Source organism: Dendrobates tinctorius, unplaced genomic scaffold (assembly GCF_039654945.1).
Source record: "Dendrobates tinctorius isolate UK_male_01 unplaced genomic scaffold, ASM3965494v1 ptg000304l, whole genome shotgun sequence".
Taxonomy (NCBI): domain Eukaryota; kingdom Metazoa; phylum Chordata; class Amphibia; order Anura; family Dendrobatidae; genus Dendrobates; species Dendrobates tinctorius.
In genome coordinates, this window is record NW_027361971.1 from 4707848 (window position 1) to 4730511 (window position 22664).

General features: G+C 41.4%; 1 protein-coding gene across 15 annotated transcripts in view; it reads left to right on the forward strand.

Moving 5' to 3' along the window:
• ZC3H11A (zinc finger CCCH-type containing 11A) overlaps positions 1–22083 on the forward strand; it is an 84562-nt gene extending 62479 nt beyond the window's left edge. For all 15 annotated transcript variants that reach the window (XM_073560769.1, XM_073560774.1, XM_073560781.1 and 12 more), the window contains 6 exons: positions 381–974; positions 3880–3935; positions 4034–4211; positions 4701–4858; positions 16985–17049; positions 20839–22083. In XM_073560769.1, the coding sequence (XP_073416870.1) occupies positions 381–974; positions 3880–3935; positions 4034–4211; positions 4701–4858; positions 16985–17049; positions 20839–21067 (1280 nt within the window). In that variant the 3' untranslated portion in view covers positions 21068–22083. The remainder of the gene's footprint in view (positions 1–380; positions 975–3879; positions 3936–4033; positions 4212–4700; positions 4859–16984; positions 17050–20838) is intronic.
• Positions 22084–22664: the final 581 nt, after the last annotated feature.

Below are 22664 nucleotides of genomic sequence, written 5' to 3' on the forward strand. Positions count from 1 at the left end.
TAGTGAATATGTATACAGGCAGGATATCTTGCCCCTAGTTGCGTCTGATTTTATTTAAATTTGGGGTGTGATTTGTTACCCTTCTGTGCGTGTCAATTAATAAATGTTGTACTTTTATATTTACTTTTCAATCCATTACTCCTTATTTCTCCTTTTGTCTGCATTACTTATGGAGTGGAATATTATATATTATGGCGGTTTATTCATTATGGTTACCACCTATGTCTCTATATAGAGTATTGGGCGTCTCTTTATGCATCCTTTACAACCTGGTGGGTATATCTCAGGGCCATGTAGTGCCAACAATGTAGAACATTGGTTGTTAAACTAGATTCTATGTCCCTAATTGACGGTTTCGTTGTTTTTTTTTTTGTTTGCAGAAATAGATGCTAATACAGGGATTGACTTCCATATTAAGACTCTTCAAGAAATCCGTCAGGAAAAAGCCAGTCAAAGGCTGGATCACAATCAAAATGAAGACAAAGTCCTCGTTAAGAGCAAGCCTTCCTCCAAGCCTCAAACAGCAATTTACATCAAATCATTAAGTGAAATTCGGGCAGAAAAGAGACTTAGACAACTGAAAAATGGGGTAGAGAAATGTGAGACCTTAAAAGATGAAAAAGACAGCATTGCAGTTAAAGCTCTAGAGCAAAAAACTGATGGAAGTACAGCACAACCTTGTCTGGTCCCACCCGAAACCACACAAAAACAGACTGGTTTTAATTGGAAAGTTCAGGGTGAAAGACAGATTAAACGGACAAATGACAATATTTCCAGCAATTCTGGTACTACAAAACCTCTTTCCGTCAGTTTACATTCAATAGAAAAAGTTAGAGTCAAAACATTGGAAGAGATCAGGCAAGAGAAAGCTCTCCGTCTCCAACAAACTGCAAAATCAGAGAATGTGGAGTCTGCATCTCGGCCACCGGCACCCGCACATCACAGAAAGATCCTGCGGCTCCCCAAACTCACTGGTAAATAAGATTATCTACAAGATGTGACTACCATAGCCCTCAGTCTCTGACCTCTCTAGATGTCACACACTGATAATCAGTGCACAGATATCTGCACGGCTTGGTTCTTATTAGTCTTCTGTTTCACATTTATTCATATTTTAAATCTGTTCCCTACCAGCTGTAAGTAATAACTTCCCACTTCAATGGTCAATATGTGGGGAAAAAAATGGTAACCCCTTCATGATAAAGCAACTTTTTGCATTGGTGCATTTGTGGGTGATTTTTTTTTTTTTTTTTGTGTTTGTTCCAAGAGACATATGTCACACATGCCTACATATATAGGTATGTAACTAAGCTGACCTATGCCGGAAATGGTGCATGCCCAGCTCCAAAGCCCTATCTATATACCCACATTCAGGAAGTAGTTAGAGGGGTTGTCCTGCATAAAGTAGTTATCACTAGCTTAATGGTGGGTGTCCCATCATTGCAACTCGCACCGATCAGTAGATTGGGAAACTTATGTCGACCTACCACCACTCTATTTTTTGAGTGTATGGGAAAAAGTTGAGCACAGCGCTTCGCAGCCCCAAAGTGCATGAATGTTTGCAGGTTACACATGCGCATTCCCGCTTCATTCTAAAGGGGATAAATGTTCCACATTTTGCTGTTCAGCGGGGGTTTCAGCAGTCCGACCCCCACCAATCTATCTATCCTGTGCATAGGAGGCTACTTATTTTCACCGGACCACCACTTAAACCCCTTCACCCCAAAACCTGTTTTCCTGGCCAGGCCAATTTTTACAATTCTGACCACTGTCAGTTTGAGGTCATAACTCTGATTCTGAGAATGTTTTCTCATGACATATTTTACTTCACGATAAAGGTAAAATTTCTTTGCTATGACTTGTGTTTATTTGATGATTTTGAAAATTTCACAATTTTTCAAACTTTTAATTTTTATGCCCTTAAATCAGTCATATCACACAAAATAGTTAAAAAATAATAGTTTAACATTTCCCACATATCTCAGCACAATTTTTTAAACATTAAGTTTTTGTTAGGTAGTTATAAGTGTTAAAAGTTGACCAGCAATTTCTCATTTTTACAACAAAATATGCAAAACCATTTTTTTAGGGACCTCTATGACAGAAAATACCTAAAAGTGGCACCATTCTAAAAACTGCCCCCCCCTCAAGGTGCTCAAAACCACATTCAAGAAGTTTATTAACCCTTCAGGTGTTTCACAGGAATTTTTTGAAATGTGGAAGGAAAAACTTTTTTGAACGTAAAATTTGCTTGCATGATTAGCGGACGCCATGTCGCTTTTGGAGAGCCGATGTGCCAGTGGAAACCCCCAACAAGTGACACCATTTTTGAAACTAGACCCCTTAGGGAACCTATTTATACGTGTATTGAGCTCCTTGAACCCACAGGTGCTTCAGAGGTTTATAACGTTAAGCTGTGAAAATAAAAAAATCACATTTTTCCAGCAAAAATCTTTTAGCTCCAAATTTTTTATTTTCACAAGGGTAACAGGAGAAAATGAGCCCCAATAAATGTTTTGCAATTTCTCCTGTGTTTAGATACCCAAATTGTGGTCAAGAACTACTTTTGAGGCACAGTGCAAAGCTTAGAAGGGAAGTAGCGCCATATTACAGTGGAGATTTTGCTGCTCTTGTTTGAGGATGCCATGTCACATTGGCAGAGTCCCTCAGATGCCAGAGCAGCATAACCCCCCATAAGTGACCCCATTTTACATACTAAACCTCTCCTTGAATTAATCTAGGGGTGCAGTGATTATATTGACACCACAGCTGTGTCAGACTTTTATTCCATTGTGCAGTGAAGAAAAATTAATTTTACATTTTTACCATCAAAATTGTATTGTCCCTAAATTTTACATTTTCATACTGAGAAAACAGTAAAAATGGCACCAAAATTTGTCCCACAATTTCTGCTGAATGTAGAAACCACACTTATGTGGCTGTACAGTACTGCTTTGCCATATGGAGAGAATGGAGTGCTATTTGCCTCCTGGAGCACAGATTTTCCTAGAATAACTTGTGGGACATCACAGTTGGGTGTCAGATCGCTGATCTGATATTTTGCACAGCAGACGATCACATCACAATGCTCATCTATGACACGTCACTACTGACAGCGGCAACAGGGGGTGAAATGCCTGCGATCAGTGCTAGCACAGATCGTGGGCATTGCTGTAGGGTGTCCGCTCTCACACAGAGCTGATACCTGCACCCGATCACCGTGGCGCTCAGCGTGAGATTGCGCGATCAAGTTTGCCATACCTGTGCTGCTGTTTGCAGGAACGCAGCTCCCGCAGAGCAGTGCATGTACGGAGCATGTTGGAAATGGGTTCTAATGACCCAACACATGATTGATTGGACCACTCTGGCCAATTCTTATGGACAGCTTAAGAGGAGAGTCCATAGTTTCATGCAGTTCCTTGGTTGGAATTGTACCCCAGGAACCATAGTGGCACAAGGCAACAATATGCTGGAGCTGGGTACAGAAGAGCCTCGTTTAGATAAGCAACAAATGTTTCTACGTACTCGGCACTAAAACATTTTGTACTCGATTCCTCTTTTCCATTGAGTGTTTTCTCCTCCTTATATATCAGGAAGCTCTGGACAGAAAATGTAGCAACTCGCATTAGTTCATATCCCACACTAATTTTCCTTCCTCATACACATGCATGCACACTTAACACTTTCGTGAAAGCTACACTGATATATTGCAATGTATGTAATGGCCTACCAGATTTCCAGAATGTCTGCTTTATTTACCACAACAATCACCTGTTGCTGTGAATTTTCTCAATGCTGCAAATACATTGAAATATCATATTTTTATACTAATGTATCTAACAAATGATTTAAAAAATTGTGTATGTTCTTTAAAAATAGGGAGGACAGATGCAAAGAAGGATCAAACGACTGACAAGCTAACACCCGCTGAAGAGGTAAGTTTAGGTATTTTGTCTTAATGACTGATGTTTCTGATCATATGCGGATAATAAGACACCTTATCCATGTATTGACCATTCTTTTCTTCATACAGACAACAGTGACTATCAGATCTTCTGTCAAAATGTCCAATCAAAAAGAACAAATTAAAAAAAATATCTTCTCCAAAATGGAGAGTAGCACATTGATTTCAGACTCTCAAGTGTCAGCACAGAAACATGGAAGCAAAACAGAAATGTTTAAGCCAACGCCGCTTACACTTGAAAAGAGAGGTATGTGTCTCAGAGTGAATTCTGATAATGGTGATTCAACAGTAGTGCCTGGATATAAGATAATTTGAATTTATAGTGACATTTGTTAGGCAGTTATGGAGTATTCAGTGTGTATACGCCTCACAGTCGAGGGGTTGCAGATGGGTACTTCATAAGTACTATACATTTCCAACAGTATCATTTCCTCCACAAGTGTAACTTGTGCATCCTGGGGTGTAGCCAGTTAGAAAACAGCTTTACTACCTTTCATGCTTGAAAACCATGATTGTCCCTCTGTAGAAACTGTCATACATTGGATATGCCTTAAATGTTCATGTGTTGTGGTGTAACTTCTGGGAGCATCATTGATCCCATGAATGATCTTTCACCAAATGGAGATTGCACTCTGACTTCCAATAAACCCATCCTTACTATGTATCTCATTCTGCTACAAGCCTTTACTGTTTTTAGATTCATTGTTAGCAACATTTAATATGTTCCTGCTTACAGAGAAACCAAAACTGAATGTTGAGCCATGTGTGGTGAAAAATGCATTACCTGTCAAAGTTGCCAGGAAGCAGAAGGCACAAGAAAGAACTATAGTTGCTGAAGTTAAACCAATGAGCTCTGCTCTAACGTGCAGCAAAGGCGAGACATCACCAGTAACGGTAAGTAACGTTTTATTTGTTTTATTATGAACATTTCACAAACTGACAGAATAGTAGAACGATTGCAGGAACATAGTCTATAAGCAGTGCTGCCGTTGTACATCAGTGAGCAATCGCTCAATTCAGTATAGAGTTTAACAGAAGCAGTTATGTGCCTTCCACTGCCTTAAATCTGACGTTACCTTGGCTATGTTCGACTCTACCAAGTAGAACATCACTTGTACCTTTGTACTGTACACCACAGTGTATCTTATGATGGCTGTCCGCATCAACCGCTGATACACCATGTGAGTTCAACCAACATTTATTTAATCTGCCTAACCCCTTAGAACTATGACATGTATATCCACCATCAGCACATGTTAGTGGATCAGTGTCTTACTATTGCGATCATTTGATCAAATGTTCCTGTCCCGCTGGGAGCCTAATAAATATTGTAAAAAGTAAAATAATTAACACCTTTGCCAAAATGCATTTTTCTCCATAACATAATTTTGTTTAATCTGGAAAAAATAAACTTAACTTTTTAAAGGGAACTGGTCACCTGAAACACTGAGGTTAATATGCAGGTTAACCCCTTCTTGACATCTGACGTACTATCCCGTCCATGGGACCCGGGCCCCTGTGCCCATGGACGGGATAGTTCGTCATAGCGATCAGCGGCGCTGACGGGGGGAGCGCCGCTGCTCGCGGCTGGGTGTCAGCTGATTATCACAGCTGACAACCAGCACTGTGTTAACCCCTGGCACACTGCGATCAATCACGATCGCAGTGTACCGGGGGTTTTGGGAAGCATTGGCAGGGAGGGGGCTCCCTCCGTGCTTCCCTGAGACCCCCGCAGCAGCGCGATGTGCAGCGCTGCTGCGGTGGCCTCCTTCCCTGCAGTTCCCAGAATCCAATATGGCGGCGGGGGCCAGCAGGGAGGCGGCTTCCTCACTGCCTGCAGAGCGCAGGCATGAGGAGAAGCCTGCTGCAGTGCCTGTGTCAGATCGCTGTCACAGCCTGTGTGAGGTGTCAGATCAGCGATCTGACACATGACAGTGATGTCCCCCCCCCCCCCCCCCCCCCCCGGGACAATGTAATAAAGTTAAAAAGAAATTGTAAAAATGTATTTAAAAAAATCGCTAAATAAAAAAACCCAAAAGTACACATTTAGTATTGCTGCGTCCGTAACGACCCGCCCTATAAAACTGTCCCATCAAAAAGACGGATATAAATAATCATGGTACAGCTTGAAAACGTCATCTTGTCCCGCAAAAAACGAACCGCCACACAGCATCATCAGCGAAAAAATAAGTTATAGCTCGCAGAATAAAGCGATGCAAAAATAATTTTTTATATAAAATAGTTTTCATTGCATCAAAGCGCCAAGACACAAATGAGGTATCGCTGTAATCGTACTGACCCGAAGCATAAAACCGTTTTATCAATTTTACCGCACGCGAAACTGCTTTTTGTTCATTCTGCGTCCCAAAAATAAGATTAAAAAGCGATCAAAAAGCGTCACGTACCCAAAAATGATGCCAATAAAAACGTCAACTCTTCCCACAAGAAATAAGACCTCATATGATTCGGTGGGTCAAAATATGGAAAAATTATAGCTCTCAAAATGTGGTGATGCAAAAACTATTTTTACAATAAAAAGCGTCTTTTAGCATATGACAGCTCCCAAACATAAAAACCCACCATAAATAGTAAATTAAATCCCCCTTTATCACCCCCTTAGTTAGGGAAAAATAACAAAATTAAAAAAAATGTATTATTTTCCGGTTAGGGGTGTGTGGGGTTAGTGTTGGAGTTAGAATTGGGAGGTTTCCACTGTTTGGGCACATCAGGTTCTCTCCAAACGCAACATGACGTCTGATCTGAATTCCAGCCAATTCTGCATTGAAAAAGTCAAATGGTGCTCCTTCCCTTCCAAGCTCTGCCATGCGCCCAAACAGTGTTTAACCCCACATATGGGGTATCCGCCTACTCAGGACAAATAGCAAAACAACTTTTGAGGTCCAATTTCTCCTGTTACCCTTGGGAAAATAAAAAATTGGGGGCAAAAATATCTATCTTGTGCAAAAAAAATTTTTTTTCACGCCCGGGCGTTATAAACTTCTGTGACACACTTGGGGGTTCAAAGTGCTCACCACACATCTAGATAAGTTCCCTGGGGGGTCTAGTTTCCAAAATGGGGTCACTTGCGGGGGGTTTCCACTGTTTAGGCACATCAGAGGCTCTCCAAACGCGACATGACACCCGCAGACCATTCCATCAAAGTCTGCATTCCAAAACGTCACTACTTCTCTTCCAAGCCCCGACGTGTGCCCATACAGTAGTTTTCTCCCATATATGGGGTATCAGCGTACTCAGAACAAATTGAACAACTTTTGGGGTCCAATTTCTCCTGTTACCCTTGGGAAAATAAAAAAATTGGGGACTAAAAGATCATGTTTGTGGAAAAAATATAATTTTGCTCTTTTCACGCCCGGGCGTTATAAACTTCTGTGAAGCACTGGGGGGTTCAAAGTGCTCACCACACATCTAGATAAGTTCCTTGGGGGGTGGGTCTAGTTTCCAAAATGGGGTCATATGTGGGGGGTTTCCACTGTTTTGGCACATCAGGGGCTTTCCAAACGCGACATGGCATCTGATCTCAATTCCAGCCAAAAAAGTCAAATGGCGCTGCTTCCCTTCCGAGCTCTGCCATGCACCCAAATAGTCATTTACACCCACATATGGGGTATTAGCGTACTCGGGACAAATTACACAATAACTTTTAGGGTCCTGTTACCCTTGGGAAAATAAAAATTGGGGGTGAAAAGATAATTTTTGTGGAAAAAATGATTTGTTTTTAATTGTACGGCTGTACGTTATAAACTTCTGTGAAGTCCTTGTCTAGATAAGTTCCTTGGGGGGTCTAGTCTCTAAAATGGGGTCACTTGTGGGTGGAGTCCACTGTTTAGGCACATCAGGGGCTCTCCAAACATGACATGGCGTCCGATCTGAATTCCAGCCAATTTTGCATTGAAAAAGTCAAACGGCGCTCCTTCCCTTCTGAGCTCTGCCATGCAGCGAAACAGTGGTTCCCCCCCCACATATCAGGTATCAGCGTACTCAGGACAAATTGCACAATAACTTTTGCAGTCCAATTTCTCCTGTTACCCTTGGTAAAATAAAAAAATTGAACCTGAAGTAATTTTTTTGTGAAAAAAAGTTATAAATGTTCATTTTTTTTTTTTTTTAAAGAACATTCAATTCTCAGATACATCTGGCGAAGTATTAATTAGGGGTTGGTTTAGGGTGAGGAGGGAGGAAAAAATAAGGGAAAAGCAGGTGGGGGAGAGAAGGGAAAAGGAAGGGAAGAGGAGAAAGGGTACATAATCATAAACAGTGTCAACAACATTAACAAAATGTGGCTGGCGGCATGAGCACAAGCATTTAATAGGTGCACTTCTGAAAATAACATAACACATGAGGGCTTTCTAATTAGAACAGTGAAGCCAGGAACACTAGTACAGAAGCTATCTGATCAAGGCAGACTTTAGAGACACTAAATTTCTCTTAAGGAGGATTGTCCTCTAAATATCTAGTCCACGGGGCCCAAGTCAGCACATAAGATCTATGATTAAAAATGTCCCAGCTAGACAGCTCCTCCAAGCGAGCGATTTTGATTTATTTTAATGTGCCATTCTCCCAACGTGGGGGGGCTACATCTTTCCAATGAGCAACTATTAGCTGTCTCGCCGCGCTCAACATCAATGGAAGAAGGCCATGTTTTTTTGGTAAAAAATCCTTCGACGGACATGAAAGAAGAGCTTCCGTTGCTTTAAGATTAACCTTTTATTAGTTGTAATTTTTTGAGAACTAATTCAACTCCATCCCAAAAATTTCTCAATCTAGGACAGTCCCAGAATATATGTGAGTGGTGTCCTCCAGAATTGAGGCATCGCCAGCAAGCGTCATTATCCGCTAGACCCATCTGAAATAGCTTAGCTGGAGTTAAATGCCACCTAGTTAATATTTTATAAGAGTTCTCCTGCAGGAGTACACACCTGGAAAAGCCCCGAGCATTTGACAGCATTTTAGATATTTGGTCCTCTGTAAACATGGTATTGAGTTCCATTTCCCAAGAGTATATAAACGAGGGTTTGAAATGCATATTCGGAGAGATAAGGTGTGAATAAATGCGAGATAAAATTTTTAGTCGTGGAGGTGGAAGTTTAATCATAATATCCAACCAGGACCAATTGGATTTAGACGGAAATCTGTCTAAACTGTAAAAGTTACGTCTAATGTGTTGTTTTTGAAGAAAATTTGTTGGTTGAGTCAATGCACCTGGTGGCCAAACCCCTCCTTGCAGAATTCTGTTACCATAAAAGCCATTCAACGTTTCTCTAGGAAGGTTAGACCATAAATTATATGGGTCTTGAAAATCTAACTCCAACAGATAGGGTATTGAGCCGATCGGTGTCAACGTCGAGGGAAAAGTGTCCACCGGGAGCTTTCCCATCACCAATCTTTTAATACGCAATTTAGTTGAAGTTACCTCGTCTAACCTAAGAGTGATTGGCGGTTTAGCTTTAGTCCAGAGATACGGTAAACCCCTCAGGCCCAATAGAGCCCAGTTAACACTATCCCCCTCCCCACTCTCGGCACAGGACACCACCTTTAACCATCTACTGAGATGAATAGCCTTATAGTATAAAAGGGGGTCCGGGACCCCTAATCCTCCAGAGGAGATAGGGTAAGAAAGAAACTTATATGGCAACCTAGCTGTTTTTTGATTTCCAAATAAATTTTCCAATTTGGGATTTTAACGCTCTGAAAAAGGTCAGGGGTATCTGAATCGGAACCATGTTCATGGTATACAGTATAATAGGCATTATATACGCCTTGAACACATTAATGCGACCCATCCAAGATAAAGTGGGTAGGTTATATTTTTGCATCAGGTTTTTGACCTTTTGGATTAAAGAAATGAAGTTACTTTGAAATAAGTTGGCGGGATCTCTAGTTATTGTTGTTCCCAAATATCTAATAGAGTTAGTAGCCCAAGAGAAGAGAATGGAGTCTGCGTGCGAATGGTGGAGATCTGAGAGTGGGGGAGAACAACGCTTAACACTTCAGATTTTGTTAAATTAATTTTGAAATTGGAGAGGAGGCCAAATTGATGAAAAGCTTGAAGGATGATTGGGAATGCCTGGGACGGGTTGGAAATAAGGAAAAGCAGATCATCTGCGAAAGCTAAAGTTTTGAATGACCTCTGACCCACCGACAACCCCTCTATGCGTTGGTCTTGTCTGATGCTTTGTATCAAAGTTTCTATAACTAAAATGAACAAGGATGGCGATAAAGGGCATCCCTGCCTAGTCCCGTTATTAATCCCAAAACTGTTTGACAGGGTGCCATTGATCCTGACCCTGGCTGTCGGTTAAGAATAAAGTGAGAGAACTGCTGTTATATATTGAGGGGGAAAGCCAAACTTGATCATTACTTGTTCCATGAACCTCCAGCTCACTCTGTCAAAAGCCTTCTCGGCGTCCGTCGACAGGAGCACTAAAGGAACATCACGGGTCTTAGCAAACATTATGGACTGAATGGCTTTAGTAGAGTTATCTTTCCCTTCCCTGCCTCTCACAAAGCCCGCTTGATCAGCATGAATTAGTTCGGGTAAGAAATTGCTTATTCTGCCCACTAATATTTTAGCCCACAATTTAATGTCTGCATTAAGCAGTGATATTGGTCTGTAGCTAGCGCACAAATTGGGGTCTCTACCTTCTTTCGGGAGGACTGTAATGTAAGCCTCTAAGGATTGTTTAGGGGGGAGTTGGCCCTCTAAATAGGAATTAAACAAGGCCACCAGTTGAGGTAATAACGGTTTTATAAACTTTTTGTAATAAATAATGGGGAGACCATCTGGGCCCGGTGCCTTTCCATTCGGAATGGTAGAAAGAGTATCTAGAATTTCTTGGGGAGTAACTGGGGTGGTCAGCAGGGATTGGCCCTCAAGAGTTATTTTAGGGAGATTTAGTGAGGTCAGGAATTCTTTGATTTTTACTAAAGCTATGGCTGTCTCTTGCATGCTATCTGGTATATTTAAATTGTATAAACTTTCATAAAAGGTTCTAAACTCCCTGGCAATATGTGCGGTCTCAAAAATTGAAGAGCCATCTAAAGCCCTGAGTTGTCTAATAAACGTCTTGTCTTGTTGTTTCTTAAGTAGGGATGTCATAAGCTTACTACTTTTATTGCCATGAAGATAGAACCTCTGTTAACTTCTCATATAAGTTTTGGCCGATTGGATATTTAGAAGGTTTTTTAGTGAATTTCTCAGATCTGTCAGTTCAGATAATATCTTGTTTACTTGGGATCTCTTATGCAGTCTCTCAAAGGAATTGATTTGATGCAGGATAGACACAACCTGTTTCGTTCTTTCTTTTTTGAGATAGGAGCCTAAGGCCTCTTTCACACATCAGTTTTTTGCCTTCAGGCGCGATCCGGCTTTTTTTGGAAAAAACGGATCCGGCAAAATGCAATGCCGGATCCGGTTTTTCCCCATTGACTTGCATTAGCGCCGGATCGTGCCGGATGTCATTGCGTTTCATCCGTTTTTTGCCGGATCCGGCAACTTGTCTCATTGAAAAAACGTCTACTGTAACGTTTTTTGTCTCCGGCGAAAAAGCCGGAAGCGCCGGATCCGGCGCTTCCAGCTTTTTGCTACAATGAAAGTCTATGGGCGCCGGATCCAGAAAAAGACGGATCCAGCAACCGGATCCGGTTTTTTTAAGTCTGCGCATGCTCAGATCCAATTGGCCAGCCGCCAGGAACAGAGACGGATCCAGCAAAAAAACGGATCCGTTTCTACAGTTCTCCAAAATTTATGCCGGATCCGTTTTTTCTAAAAAAAAAAAAAAAAGCCGGATCATGCCTGACGGCAAAAAACTGATGTGTGAAAGTAGCCTAAGGCTGTAAGTTCCCCTCTTATTACTGCTTTATGTGACTCCCATACCATGGACAAGGGCGGGCCTGAGTGTAAATTAGTTTGGAAAAGGAAATCAAGAGTGCTTGTCAGTTTTGCAATGTGGGAATCAGTCCAGCAATGTCTCATTTAGTGACCATGACCCAGCTGGCCGTGGTAGAGTTGTTATGTCTATGTCGAGAAAAATGGAAGCGTGGTCTGAGAGAGAGATGATGTCTATATTCGCACTTTTAACGAGTGGAAATTCAGCTGTACGTGTCAATAGGTAATCAGTTCTATGATATCTATTATTCGGATGGGAATAAAAAGTATAATCTCTGCCCGAAGGGAAAAAGTGTTCTCCAGGGATCTGTCAAATGCAATTTTTGTAAAGAAAGGTGTAATTTTCGCAGCGCCCTTTGAGAAAGAGCCGACCTGCCCGTCGAAGTGTCTAAAGCTGGGTTCAAAGATACATTAAAATCCCCTCCCACCAACAACAAACCCTCTGTAAAGAGTTCTAGAGTATTCATTGTTTTGCACAGCCAACCTATCTGATTCCTATTTGGAGCATATAAGTTACACAGGGTGATCTTAGTGTTAAGGCCCTTTTACATTTAGCGATGCACCAGCGATCCAACCAGCGATCCGACCCGGTCAGGATCGCTGGTGCATCGCTAAATGATCGCTAGTGAGCTTTCATACAGAAAGATCTCACAGCGATGCAGCAGCGACGCAGCGCACGATACTCACCATTCACACACAGCGATCCTGGCGTCCTCCCGCCCGCCTCCACGCGTCGCTGGACGTCACAGCAGGAAGTCTCAGCAGGAAGCGCCCGACGAGAAATGGAGCCGGACATTCTCGCGCGATCAGCGATGGACAGCGGGGGAGCCGGTCGCTGGTAAGTATCACACATAGCGATATCGCTAGCAATATCGCTATAACGTCACAAAACCAGTGACGTTTTAGCGATATTGCTAGCGATATCGCTTAGTGTAAAACCCCCTTTAGCCAAAAAACCCTTAATTATAGTGTATCTGCCTTCTGAATCTGATAGACAATCACTCAAGACAAAAGGAACTTTTTTTTTTTTTTTTTTTATAGCAATGCTCACTCCACTAGACGCCGAACCGCCCGCACTGTGATACCAGGTCGGGTAACGAGGTATAGACATATCTGGGACTCTCCCTTTTTTAAAATGTGTCTCCTGCAGGAAAACTATACTAGATTTCTTTGAATACAAAAGATTCATTACCTGGCTTCTCTTACACGGGGAACGTAAGCCCTTTACATTATACGAGGCCACTGTCATAGTGGCGAGGTTCACCTTATCACCCATAGCTCAATAAGAGAAGCAAAAAAAAAAAAAAAAGATATATACGTGTCCTCTGCCATCAAACCACAAAAACTAAAAAAGTACAAAGAAATGGAAAAAAAAAAAAGAAAAAACCTAAAAATTACTAAGATAAAACAGCAGATATATATCAAGAACCAACTACCTGTCTGTAGCAGAGGCAGGGGGACAAACATGCCTCCCATAACAGAACAGGAGATAACATTTCCGACACACGAGTGGCACATGGTAACTTATACGGCAAATAAATTATATCAGTAACACATAAGCAAGTATCAATCCTAGCAAGCTAAAGTGATTTAGAACATATCAGAGTGAAGTGAAGTTTCCAACTCCAGGGGTAATAAAATGCAACCGGAAGAAACACAAAGCTCAGGGGGGTATCTCTTTCCCCGTTCCAGATTTCCCTCTTTTAGGAGTCGAGCGTTTCTTTCCTGAGGCCCAGTCACCCTGTCCTCCAGCATAAGCATAGACACGGGGAGGCGGGCGATGATCCATGTCCAAAGGTAGCCAGGAAGGAATATCAATAGGGGCAATATCGAAGGTGTCCCATATTTTGGCTAAATCTTCAGGGATCCGAACCATTATTTGCTTGCCGTCGCCATGTATAGATATACCAAACGGAAATAGCCATTTATATAAAATTTTACGTGAACGTAACACCTCCAGGAGAGGCCTTAGGACTCTTCGTTTTGCAAGGGTCGACGGCGCAACGTCCTGATAAAGATGAATAACAGATCCCTCATAAGAAAGATTTTTAACATCTCTTGAGGCAGACAAAATAGTATTGGTATCCAAATAGCTCAACAAACCGCAGATCACATCTCTCGGGGGTTCAGAAGGCTTCGGCTTGGGTCTAAGCGATCTATGTACCCTCTATCTTACAATCTGTTCACATTTTTCTTGTGGGATTAAAAGGGCAAAGATCTCTTTCGTGGATTTTTCTAATATTTCTGTAGAAACACTTTCCGGCAAACCTTTTATCCGTATATTTCTCCTGCGGCTCCGATTTTCCTGGTCTTCCAAGGCCAGAAAAGAGTTGTTAAGCTGTGTTCTGTGGTAGTCCAGATGCTCTCTCATGGCATTGGAGTGGCTAATGATAGAGGACTGAGATGATTCCAAAGACTCCACTCTATTACCAATATGTAGCAAATCTGCTCTCATGCCTGATATCTCATTAACTAATGGTTTTATAGCTTGAGTTAATAATTTTTTAAAAACTGATCTAGAAAGTTTCCCAGAGTCCGATTGAGTAGCATCGCTGCCTGAAGCATCATCGCTGGAATCCGAGTCCTTGACGTTTTCCTCCTCAGCAACCTCCGTAGGAGGCTTTTTAGGAGTGGGCCTAGTCGATGCAGATTTATTTCTCAGGAATTTATCCATTTCACCCTGCTTGCCTCTATATGCTTCAGTAGCCACCGGTTTTGCACGCTCTTTATTGGATTTGACCATTCTGCTCAATTGAAGCGTGTACTTAATTCACCACTCGTGCATCAGGAAAAGTCTAGTAATGCATTTTCCTATGTGTAAATAACCCCATGCAGCTTGGAAGGTGAGGAGCCAACATATGTAGGTATCTGTGGGGGTCTGTGGGGACAGTGCAATGCCAACTCCCTACTGCGGTGCCCTAGAAATAATACAATGTCCCCCTCATTTGTGGCTCAAAGATCTGCAGACAGCAGCACTCCCAGGAGGGGAGAACGATATCCCCTGACCCAAAAGTGCCTCAGTTCCCAGGTAGACGCCTCACCCAGTGAGACAAAGGGCTGTCAGCAATCTGGCCCCACAGACACAGAGTTAATGGTCACCTCTACTTGCAGCAATATCCCCCGCAGGTCCCACAGGCAGCTCACCGGGAGCACCCAGCGCCGCGGCCCCTTCTCGCCGTCTTCTGCTCCGACGGGCGAGACCGCTCCTTATTCCGCAGCCCCACACCTCTATCGAAGACCTCCGGTGGTCCAGGCCTTATCCGCCGGCACACCAGGTTCTGGAATCCGTCGGCACGACCCACCAGATAAGCACTGCAGGGAGATGTAAAGATGGCGCCTGTCTCCTGTTGGCGCCCCGGCACTCTCCACGAGGCTGCTCTGCGTTCCGGTGTCCAGGCAGAGAGCAGCAGCCTTTCCTCTCCTCTCCACTGCCTCTCACCCTCTTCTCCAAGCTCGAGACACTCTGAGGGGTTTTTTTTCGTTTTCGTCCGGGCCAAAATAAGCAAGATTTTATGGCTGGTAGCGGGAGCTGCTGGAAGGCACGTCTTCCCTATGTGAGATCCAGGCCACACCAATTCTGGGTATTTTCTATCATATAGACTGCTCAAAGTGACTTCAAATATGATGTGTTGCAAAAATGAGAAATCGCTGGTCAACTTTTAACCCTTATAACTTCCTAACAAAAAAAGTTTTGGTTCCAAAATTGTGCTGATGTAAAGTAAACATGTGGGAAATGTTACTTAAGTTTTTTGTGTGCCATATCTCTGTGATTTAAGGGCATAAAAATTCAAAGTTGGAAAATGATGAAATTTTCTAAATTTTCCCCAAATTTCCTTTCCTTTTTTTTTTTTTTTTGCAAATAAACGCAAGTTATATGAATTAAATTTTACCACTAACATGAAGTACAATATGTCACATGAAAACAATGTCAGAATCACCGGGATCCATGGAAGTGTTCCAGAGTTATTACCTCATAAAGGGACAGTGGTCAGAATTGTAAAAATTGGCCTGGTCATTAACGTGCAAACCATCCTTGGGGGTAAAGGGGTTAATAGCGTTGTGAACCTGCCTTTATTTTGTCTTGGCAGAGTGGATCTCACTTTATTCCTCCAACCCCCCCCCCCCCAGCATCATTTGGGTTCCAGTCATAGGGGTGGCACCTGACTGACAGCGATCCCTAATGTTGAGCTGCTGTCAGTGAGGGTGGTGCGATTATAGCCGCCATTCTCTTTACACAGAGGGATGACTGAACCTGTATCTGTGCCACCCACCCCTGTGGCTGAAACCAGATATCTACCGGGGAAATAAAATTTATTTCCTTCCAGCAGCATGGTGTAAGTGTAGGCACTGGACAGGTTAACAATGCAATTAACCCCACATCAGCAGGTTAATAACGTTTTTTTCAGATGACAAGTCACATACAGTGAAAGGTGCTCTAAAAATTATATGTATTTCCATTAAAGCGTGATTTTCTTGCTCAATTTATAAAATGTTAAAAATATTTGACCTGTACTATGAAACTATAAAATTATTTATCCCGGATTGTGAATCACATAAGAAAGAAAAAGTGGAAAACAATACCAGATTTGTCAGTGTTTGCTCATCAAGCGTCACAAAAATAAGCAATTAAAAAGTCGTGTGTGCCTAAAAATTGCAAAATTTTTATGCAATAATGTCTACTTCCGGACAGAATTGCATCTAGTGGGCGCAGACTCACTCCTAACAAATATTTGGAGCAAGGGTGCGGCCATCCACTAGACTGTCTCTGGCCGGGAGTAGCCATATTGCATACCTCACCGTCGTTCCCAGCTCTCAGACACCAGGAAATCCCCCCAGCATACAGTGCGTGTGCTGGGGGGGAATCGTAAGTCTGCAATCACAGTGACTACGGACTTGTCATCTTCAACCGAACAACCCCTTTAAAGTCAAAATGGGCATGTTCTTAAAGGGAATCTGTGACATTGTGAAAATGCAGTCCAGTCTGCTGGTGTGAGGAACACTATACAATTTCACCCATTGTTTCAGGTGTGAATGCCTATTTTCTAGGCATGTTTATACTGCATGTGTAGTTATGGCATTGCTTTGTGTAACTCTGTGTTTCCTTCTCCTCACAGCTTCCAGTATCAGAATCCTCTGAGGAGCCGTCAGGCAGTCCAAAGACAAAGCATCTCAAGCTCAGGTATTAGAAAGAAATGTAATTTTATTTCCCATCTAAGATTACATATTTGATTCCATACTGACAAATGCATGTTGATGTAGTGTAAGTGATGGCTAGCAGTGTTCAATGGGGATGTTAGAAATGCATAAAATGCTGCAGAGCGGTGAGTGTTTTCATCCCCTATAGCACTCTTAAAACCAGGGCTGTGGAGTCGGTAAGCCAAACCTGCGACTCCGACTCCTCAATTTCCCTTCCACTGACTCCACGACTCCGACTCCAACATATATTGCTTATATTTAAGTGAAAAATTTATTGTAGTACAATGTGAACATCAGACATTTAATCATTTTTATGATACAATAATCAAGACATTAAGATAGAACATAATATCTATTCATTGGAATACAACTTTAGAACACAAAACTGTAATAAATTGTAAATTTGTAATACACTATGTAATATCGAAAAAAAAAAAAATATATATATATATATATATATATATATATATATATATATATATACACACTATGTAAGTGGCAAAAAACAGTTTTCAACAAAAACATATTAAATAACATTTGTGCAGTCTATGAATTTGTTCTAAGAAATAGAATTGCCTCCATCAGATCCTCCTTCATAGATGACCTAAAATCTGACCTAATAATTTTGAGGCCAGAGAACAACCTCTCTACACTAACCTGGGTTGGAGGCAAAGCCGTAACCACATGGGCAACATCTCTAACAATTTCTAAGTATAAAGGAATTGCCTCATGCACAGTCAGTTTTGATGAACGGTTGAATTTTTCTTTTTCTTTGAGAGCAAGTGAAACATTTTGCGGAAATATGGTCAATCTGCTTGCTATAGGAGACGGAGTGAAATCTTTTTCCTTGCAGCAACGCTTTGCCTGCTCCATATCATCCAAATACTTGTCAAAGTCAAACTCCTCATCTGATGAGGATGAAGATATGGCAGCAGTAGCACTGTCAGGACCCAAGTCCTCTTGCGCCTGGTAGTCCTCCTGTAGGCCACTCATCCTAACTGCTACCTCAGTCAGAGCTTCTTTTCCTTTAGTAAGCTGTTGATCATCAAGCAATATACGATGACTTGGGTCCACATAAACAGCTGCCAGAAAATCTCCTCTTTGGGACAGGCAAAATAGCAAGTTCTTCCACTCCCTTATGAAAATGCCAGGAGTTAAATCCTCAGCTTGTACTTTTTTTAGTCACGGTAAATAGGTGATTAAGCAATTCAATTCAGCCACCTGTGTCCAGTGACCTTCATTTAGGGTTACCTGAGGGTTCGCCATTAGAGTTGAGCGACTTTGGTCGGATCGGGTTGATGAAACAAAATTTCACGAAACCCGATCCAACCAAAGTCGCCGTATCTATAAGAAACGGTTTTAGCCAGGATCAAAACTAGGGGGGGGCAGAACCTCATACTGTTCCGCAGAATCTCATACTGCACACCTCAGCTGCTGCAGAACTTTATACTGCACACCCCTACACTTGAAAATAAAGCCTGCACCTTAAGATGTGATGAATGCAGTCTATTTATTCCAACTATCAATTGATGTTGATATGTCACTGAAGACGAGCAATGCCTGTGCTGGGCGTCCTTTTGGGCAGCTATGAGGTGTACCTGACTGGTGCTAAAACAAAAAAGGAGTGTTAGTCTGTGTGCTACCTGGCTTTCATTCTTTTTAGTACAGATAAGATATGGATAGACAGATATGGATAAATGGATAGAGCAGATTTCTAATCTGCTTTTGCTATTGCAAACATTATCTGTGAGCTCAAAAACCTTTCAGGAGATGCGGTTTTTTAAAAAGCTGATCTGCTTTTGCAGCTGAAAAACGTATCCTCAAAAAATGCAGCAAAAACGCTGTGTGTGAATGTAGCCTTAGATCAGGAGTAGAACAGCCATTTATAGGACATTTCATAACTTTCCCAAATTCCTATGAAAAAATATTCAGCACATTCTGCATTGAACTGCTGTTCCCAATTTATTATATATTTTAGGAGTCGGACCATTTTATACCGACTCCACAGCCCTGCTTAAAACCATAAGTCACTGCTCTTAAATGTGTGAGAAAGGGAATTGGAGAAACTTTTCACTAATCTGGGGCTGCACGTTTTGTTTGAGTGTGCAGCTCCACACTGGAGATTTTATGAAATATTACATAGTGTAAAACTGCTGCGCTGCTAATGGCCCCTCACTTTCTACCAGGTGGGCCGAAACTTCTGGTCTCTGAGATCTTGGCTCACAGAGTGGGTTCTCACAGTGCGAGAGTGAGATTTCAGCCTTTCCACTAACCCAGTTCTGTCAGACCTTCTGAGGATGTTATCGAGTGATATCACTGTAAGGATGTTACCATTGGTTTAGGACACTTGTGCTGGCCTGAGATCTCAGAATTAACCAGTGTGATCCTGCCACATGTACCTGTGACATAAGAAGTAGGTTGTGATGTGCTTTGTAGTTACGTCTTTTTGATTGTTAGTACTATTTGTATGTACGTGTGTTTATGTGGATTAATTGGCATTAGATGATCAGGAGACGTCTTCAGTTTTATACTAATAGAATTCATGATCTTTACGCAGCGCTGATTTCTAGCTTCTGGACTATCTGAATTCTTATAGTGGTAGGTCTATTACTTTGGCATGGTGCTGGGATGTGCTAGGCTAATAAAGGAGCTGAGCACTTTAACTCATAATTGTGTTGGACATGGTACATAAGGCATGACAGACTCTCCTGTCCATACAATGGCTGCTGATGGTGTGACCTGTCACCAGGTCTGTCCATCAGCGCATGGGAAAGCTGCTTTTCTATTGGAGGGAGGCTATTGGACCGGTCTGGTCACTTGCTCCTCCATCAGCAGCCATTACCTGAGAATAGAAAGTGTGTGGGGAAGGCTGTATTAACAAGCAGCATCTCTTTACTATAGAGGGAGAACCTGTTACTCACCAATATCTGTCTCCAGCACATTTGTTAAAGTAAAGATAAAGTCGACAGACCTCTTAGAGGGGTCGGCCACTTTCTATTGTTAGTGCAGCTTTCCTCACAAACTATCACTTCTGTCAATAAAATGGTTGCTGTTGTGGGATGTGTGTCAAGATCAGGCAGTCAGCCTTCTCCAATAACGCATCATGTTAGAAAGCAGCTTTTCTTTTGGACGAGGCTAATGAACAGGTCGTGTTGCATTGCATGCTCCTTTACCAGCAGTCATTTTATGGACAGAAGTGCCCTGAGAAAAGCTGAACTAACAAAAGAAAGTGGCCAACCTATTGTATGGTGTAATTTGTCACTTTACATTTTCTGAATGTAAGATAAAAAATTCCGTGATATCTTACTAGAGATCTAGGGTTTGATTGATCAAGGCTTTTACGCCAGTAAGTGTTAAATGTGGCAATATTTTGGTGCAGCTCAAGGTGGTGGTGACTTTTTCATTCTCATGCCATTTTTGCCCAGCTCTGCCAAAGTCAGCAGAGCGGAGATGGGATGGGGTGGTGAGTGCTACCGCTCATCAAATTCATGACAAGCTGTGGCATTCAGGAAGCCACTAATTTTGCTGCAGTAAGGACCAGTAGGCCCGACGCTACATGAAACATACGCTTCCTCATGAATCAGGAGCCTGACTCCTCATCAAGACCAGCGTAAACACTGATCATTCACACTCAGATCACTAGTAAAATGTGTTATCCACTCAGAGGTGTGAAATGAGTTACTGCTCGTAAGTCTACAGGCAGGAGGAGGGAAGCTAGGGGAAGACTTCGGGCTTTTCAGTGATTTAATGATAAATATTTTTCTTGTCTTAGCCCTGAAGTTATCACACCTTTGCCTAGTTCTTCTGCCGCAGTACCGCTTCCCGTGAAGTCACCAAGGACAAGTACTGCATCAATTGGAAAAGCTGTTGTGCCTACAGAGGACGAGTTTGATGAGATGATATGGGAAATTGATGATAAGCTTGATGCAGAGTTGGATCTGGATTCAAATAAAGATGAAGATGCTCTTCTTCTGGAACTGTCCAAGATGATTGACAGCTAATCCTGCAGTGATTTTGGAGCTGCACAATGCAAACTGTATATGATGTAAATAAACTTGCCATGGTTTTGCACAGTAAATTGCTCAGTTTTAATTCTGAGCTATGTAAAGCATCAGACTGGTATATCATCCAGGCTAAAATATGTAGGTGAACAAGAAAAGGAAATTTTATTCTAGATAATTCTAGAAAATTTTTGCTGATTTATTAAATTCCCTAGGCTCAGGAAAAATCAATATAAATTATTATGGGCAATACCTACGTTTTTGTCTTTTTCAAGAATGTTCAGCCACTATTTTACATTTTTATTTGTTTTTATAGTGAGACTGGAAAAAATGTTTTTTTCAAATATGTATATATCTATTTTTTTTTTTTTTTCATTTGAAGACAAATTGCCCTCCATTTTCTTTTAATTGGACATTGAAGTATAAATAAATACTGTGCTGGCTTGTTTTGTTAAAGCACGTACAATTATTGACGTAATTGCTAATCTATTATTTAAAGCAAAGTGTCCCTAGCATCTTTTCATATACTAGTCATAATACCGAGCTGTAACTTTTTCTCAGGAAAGGCTTTTCACCATTGAATCATGTCAATTTTTGTATCTTTTTTTATTGGGTTGGTTTAAATGAATCCTGTTTGAGGATTACTATTTTACTTACACTTACTAGATGTATATATAATTGCATTCACTTAAAACCCAGTCAGCAACAGAATTTTTTAATTTATTTCTTTAAACACCTGACTCAGTGTTATATATATATATATATATATATATATATATATATATATATATATATATATATATATATATATATAGACAAAATGTAGTAGTGTCAACTTCTATGACTTTTTTTTCTTTTTTTTTCATATGGGTGATTTCAGTTTTGGACAAGCTGAGGTTTAAAAGTTGAATTATGAAGATGGAGAGATGTTTAAATGTGTATGTTTTATCATACTATGTATTTTTCATTGAAAGTGTTAGATATTGCCACAAAGTAAAAATGTTTTATCAACTTTAGTGGTTTGTCTTTTGGGGATTTTTTTTTTTTCTTCTTTGCCTTGAAATTTTTCTGATTTATTCAAAATATTCTTTGTTGACTTAACCCTTTACCCTGAAGCTTGTTTTCACCTTCCAGACCAGGCCAATTTTTACAGTTCTGACAACTATCATTTTGAGGTCATAACTCTGAAACGCTTCGCTGCATCCCACTGATTCTGAGTTTGTTTTTTGACATATTGTACTTTATGATAGTGGTGTAACATTTCTTTGATATGACTTGCGTTTTATTTGGGGGGGGGGACAGAAAACTGCTGAAAATTTCACAATTTCCGGACAATTAAATTTTATGCCTTTTTAAATGTCATATCACACAAAATAGTTAATATTTCCCTCATGTCTACTTTACATCAGCACAGTTTTTGAAACACAATTTTCTCTGGTCACCTTCCACGACAGCCATATCGGAGGATGTCTCCCCGCCCTAATGGGGGGACAGGAAATGCACAAGAGGTTAAATAACCCTCCCCTTCCTGCTACCTCCAGTGTTTTTCCTGTCCCCCTATGGGGCATGAAGAGGTCCTGATAGTGCTGCTGTGGCC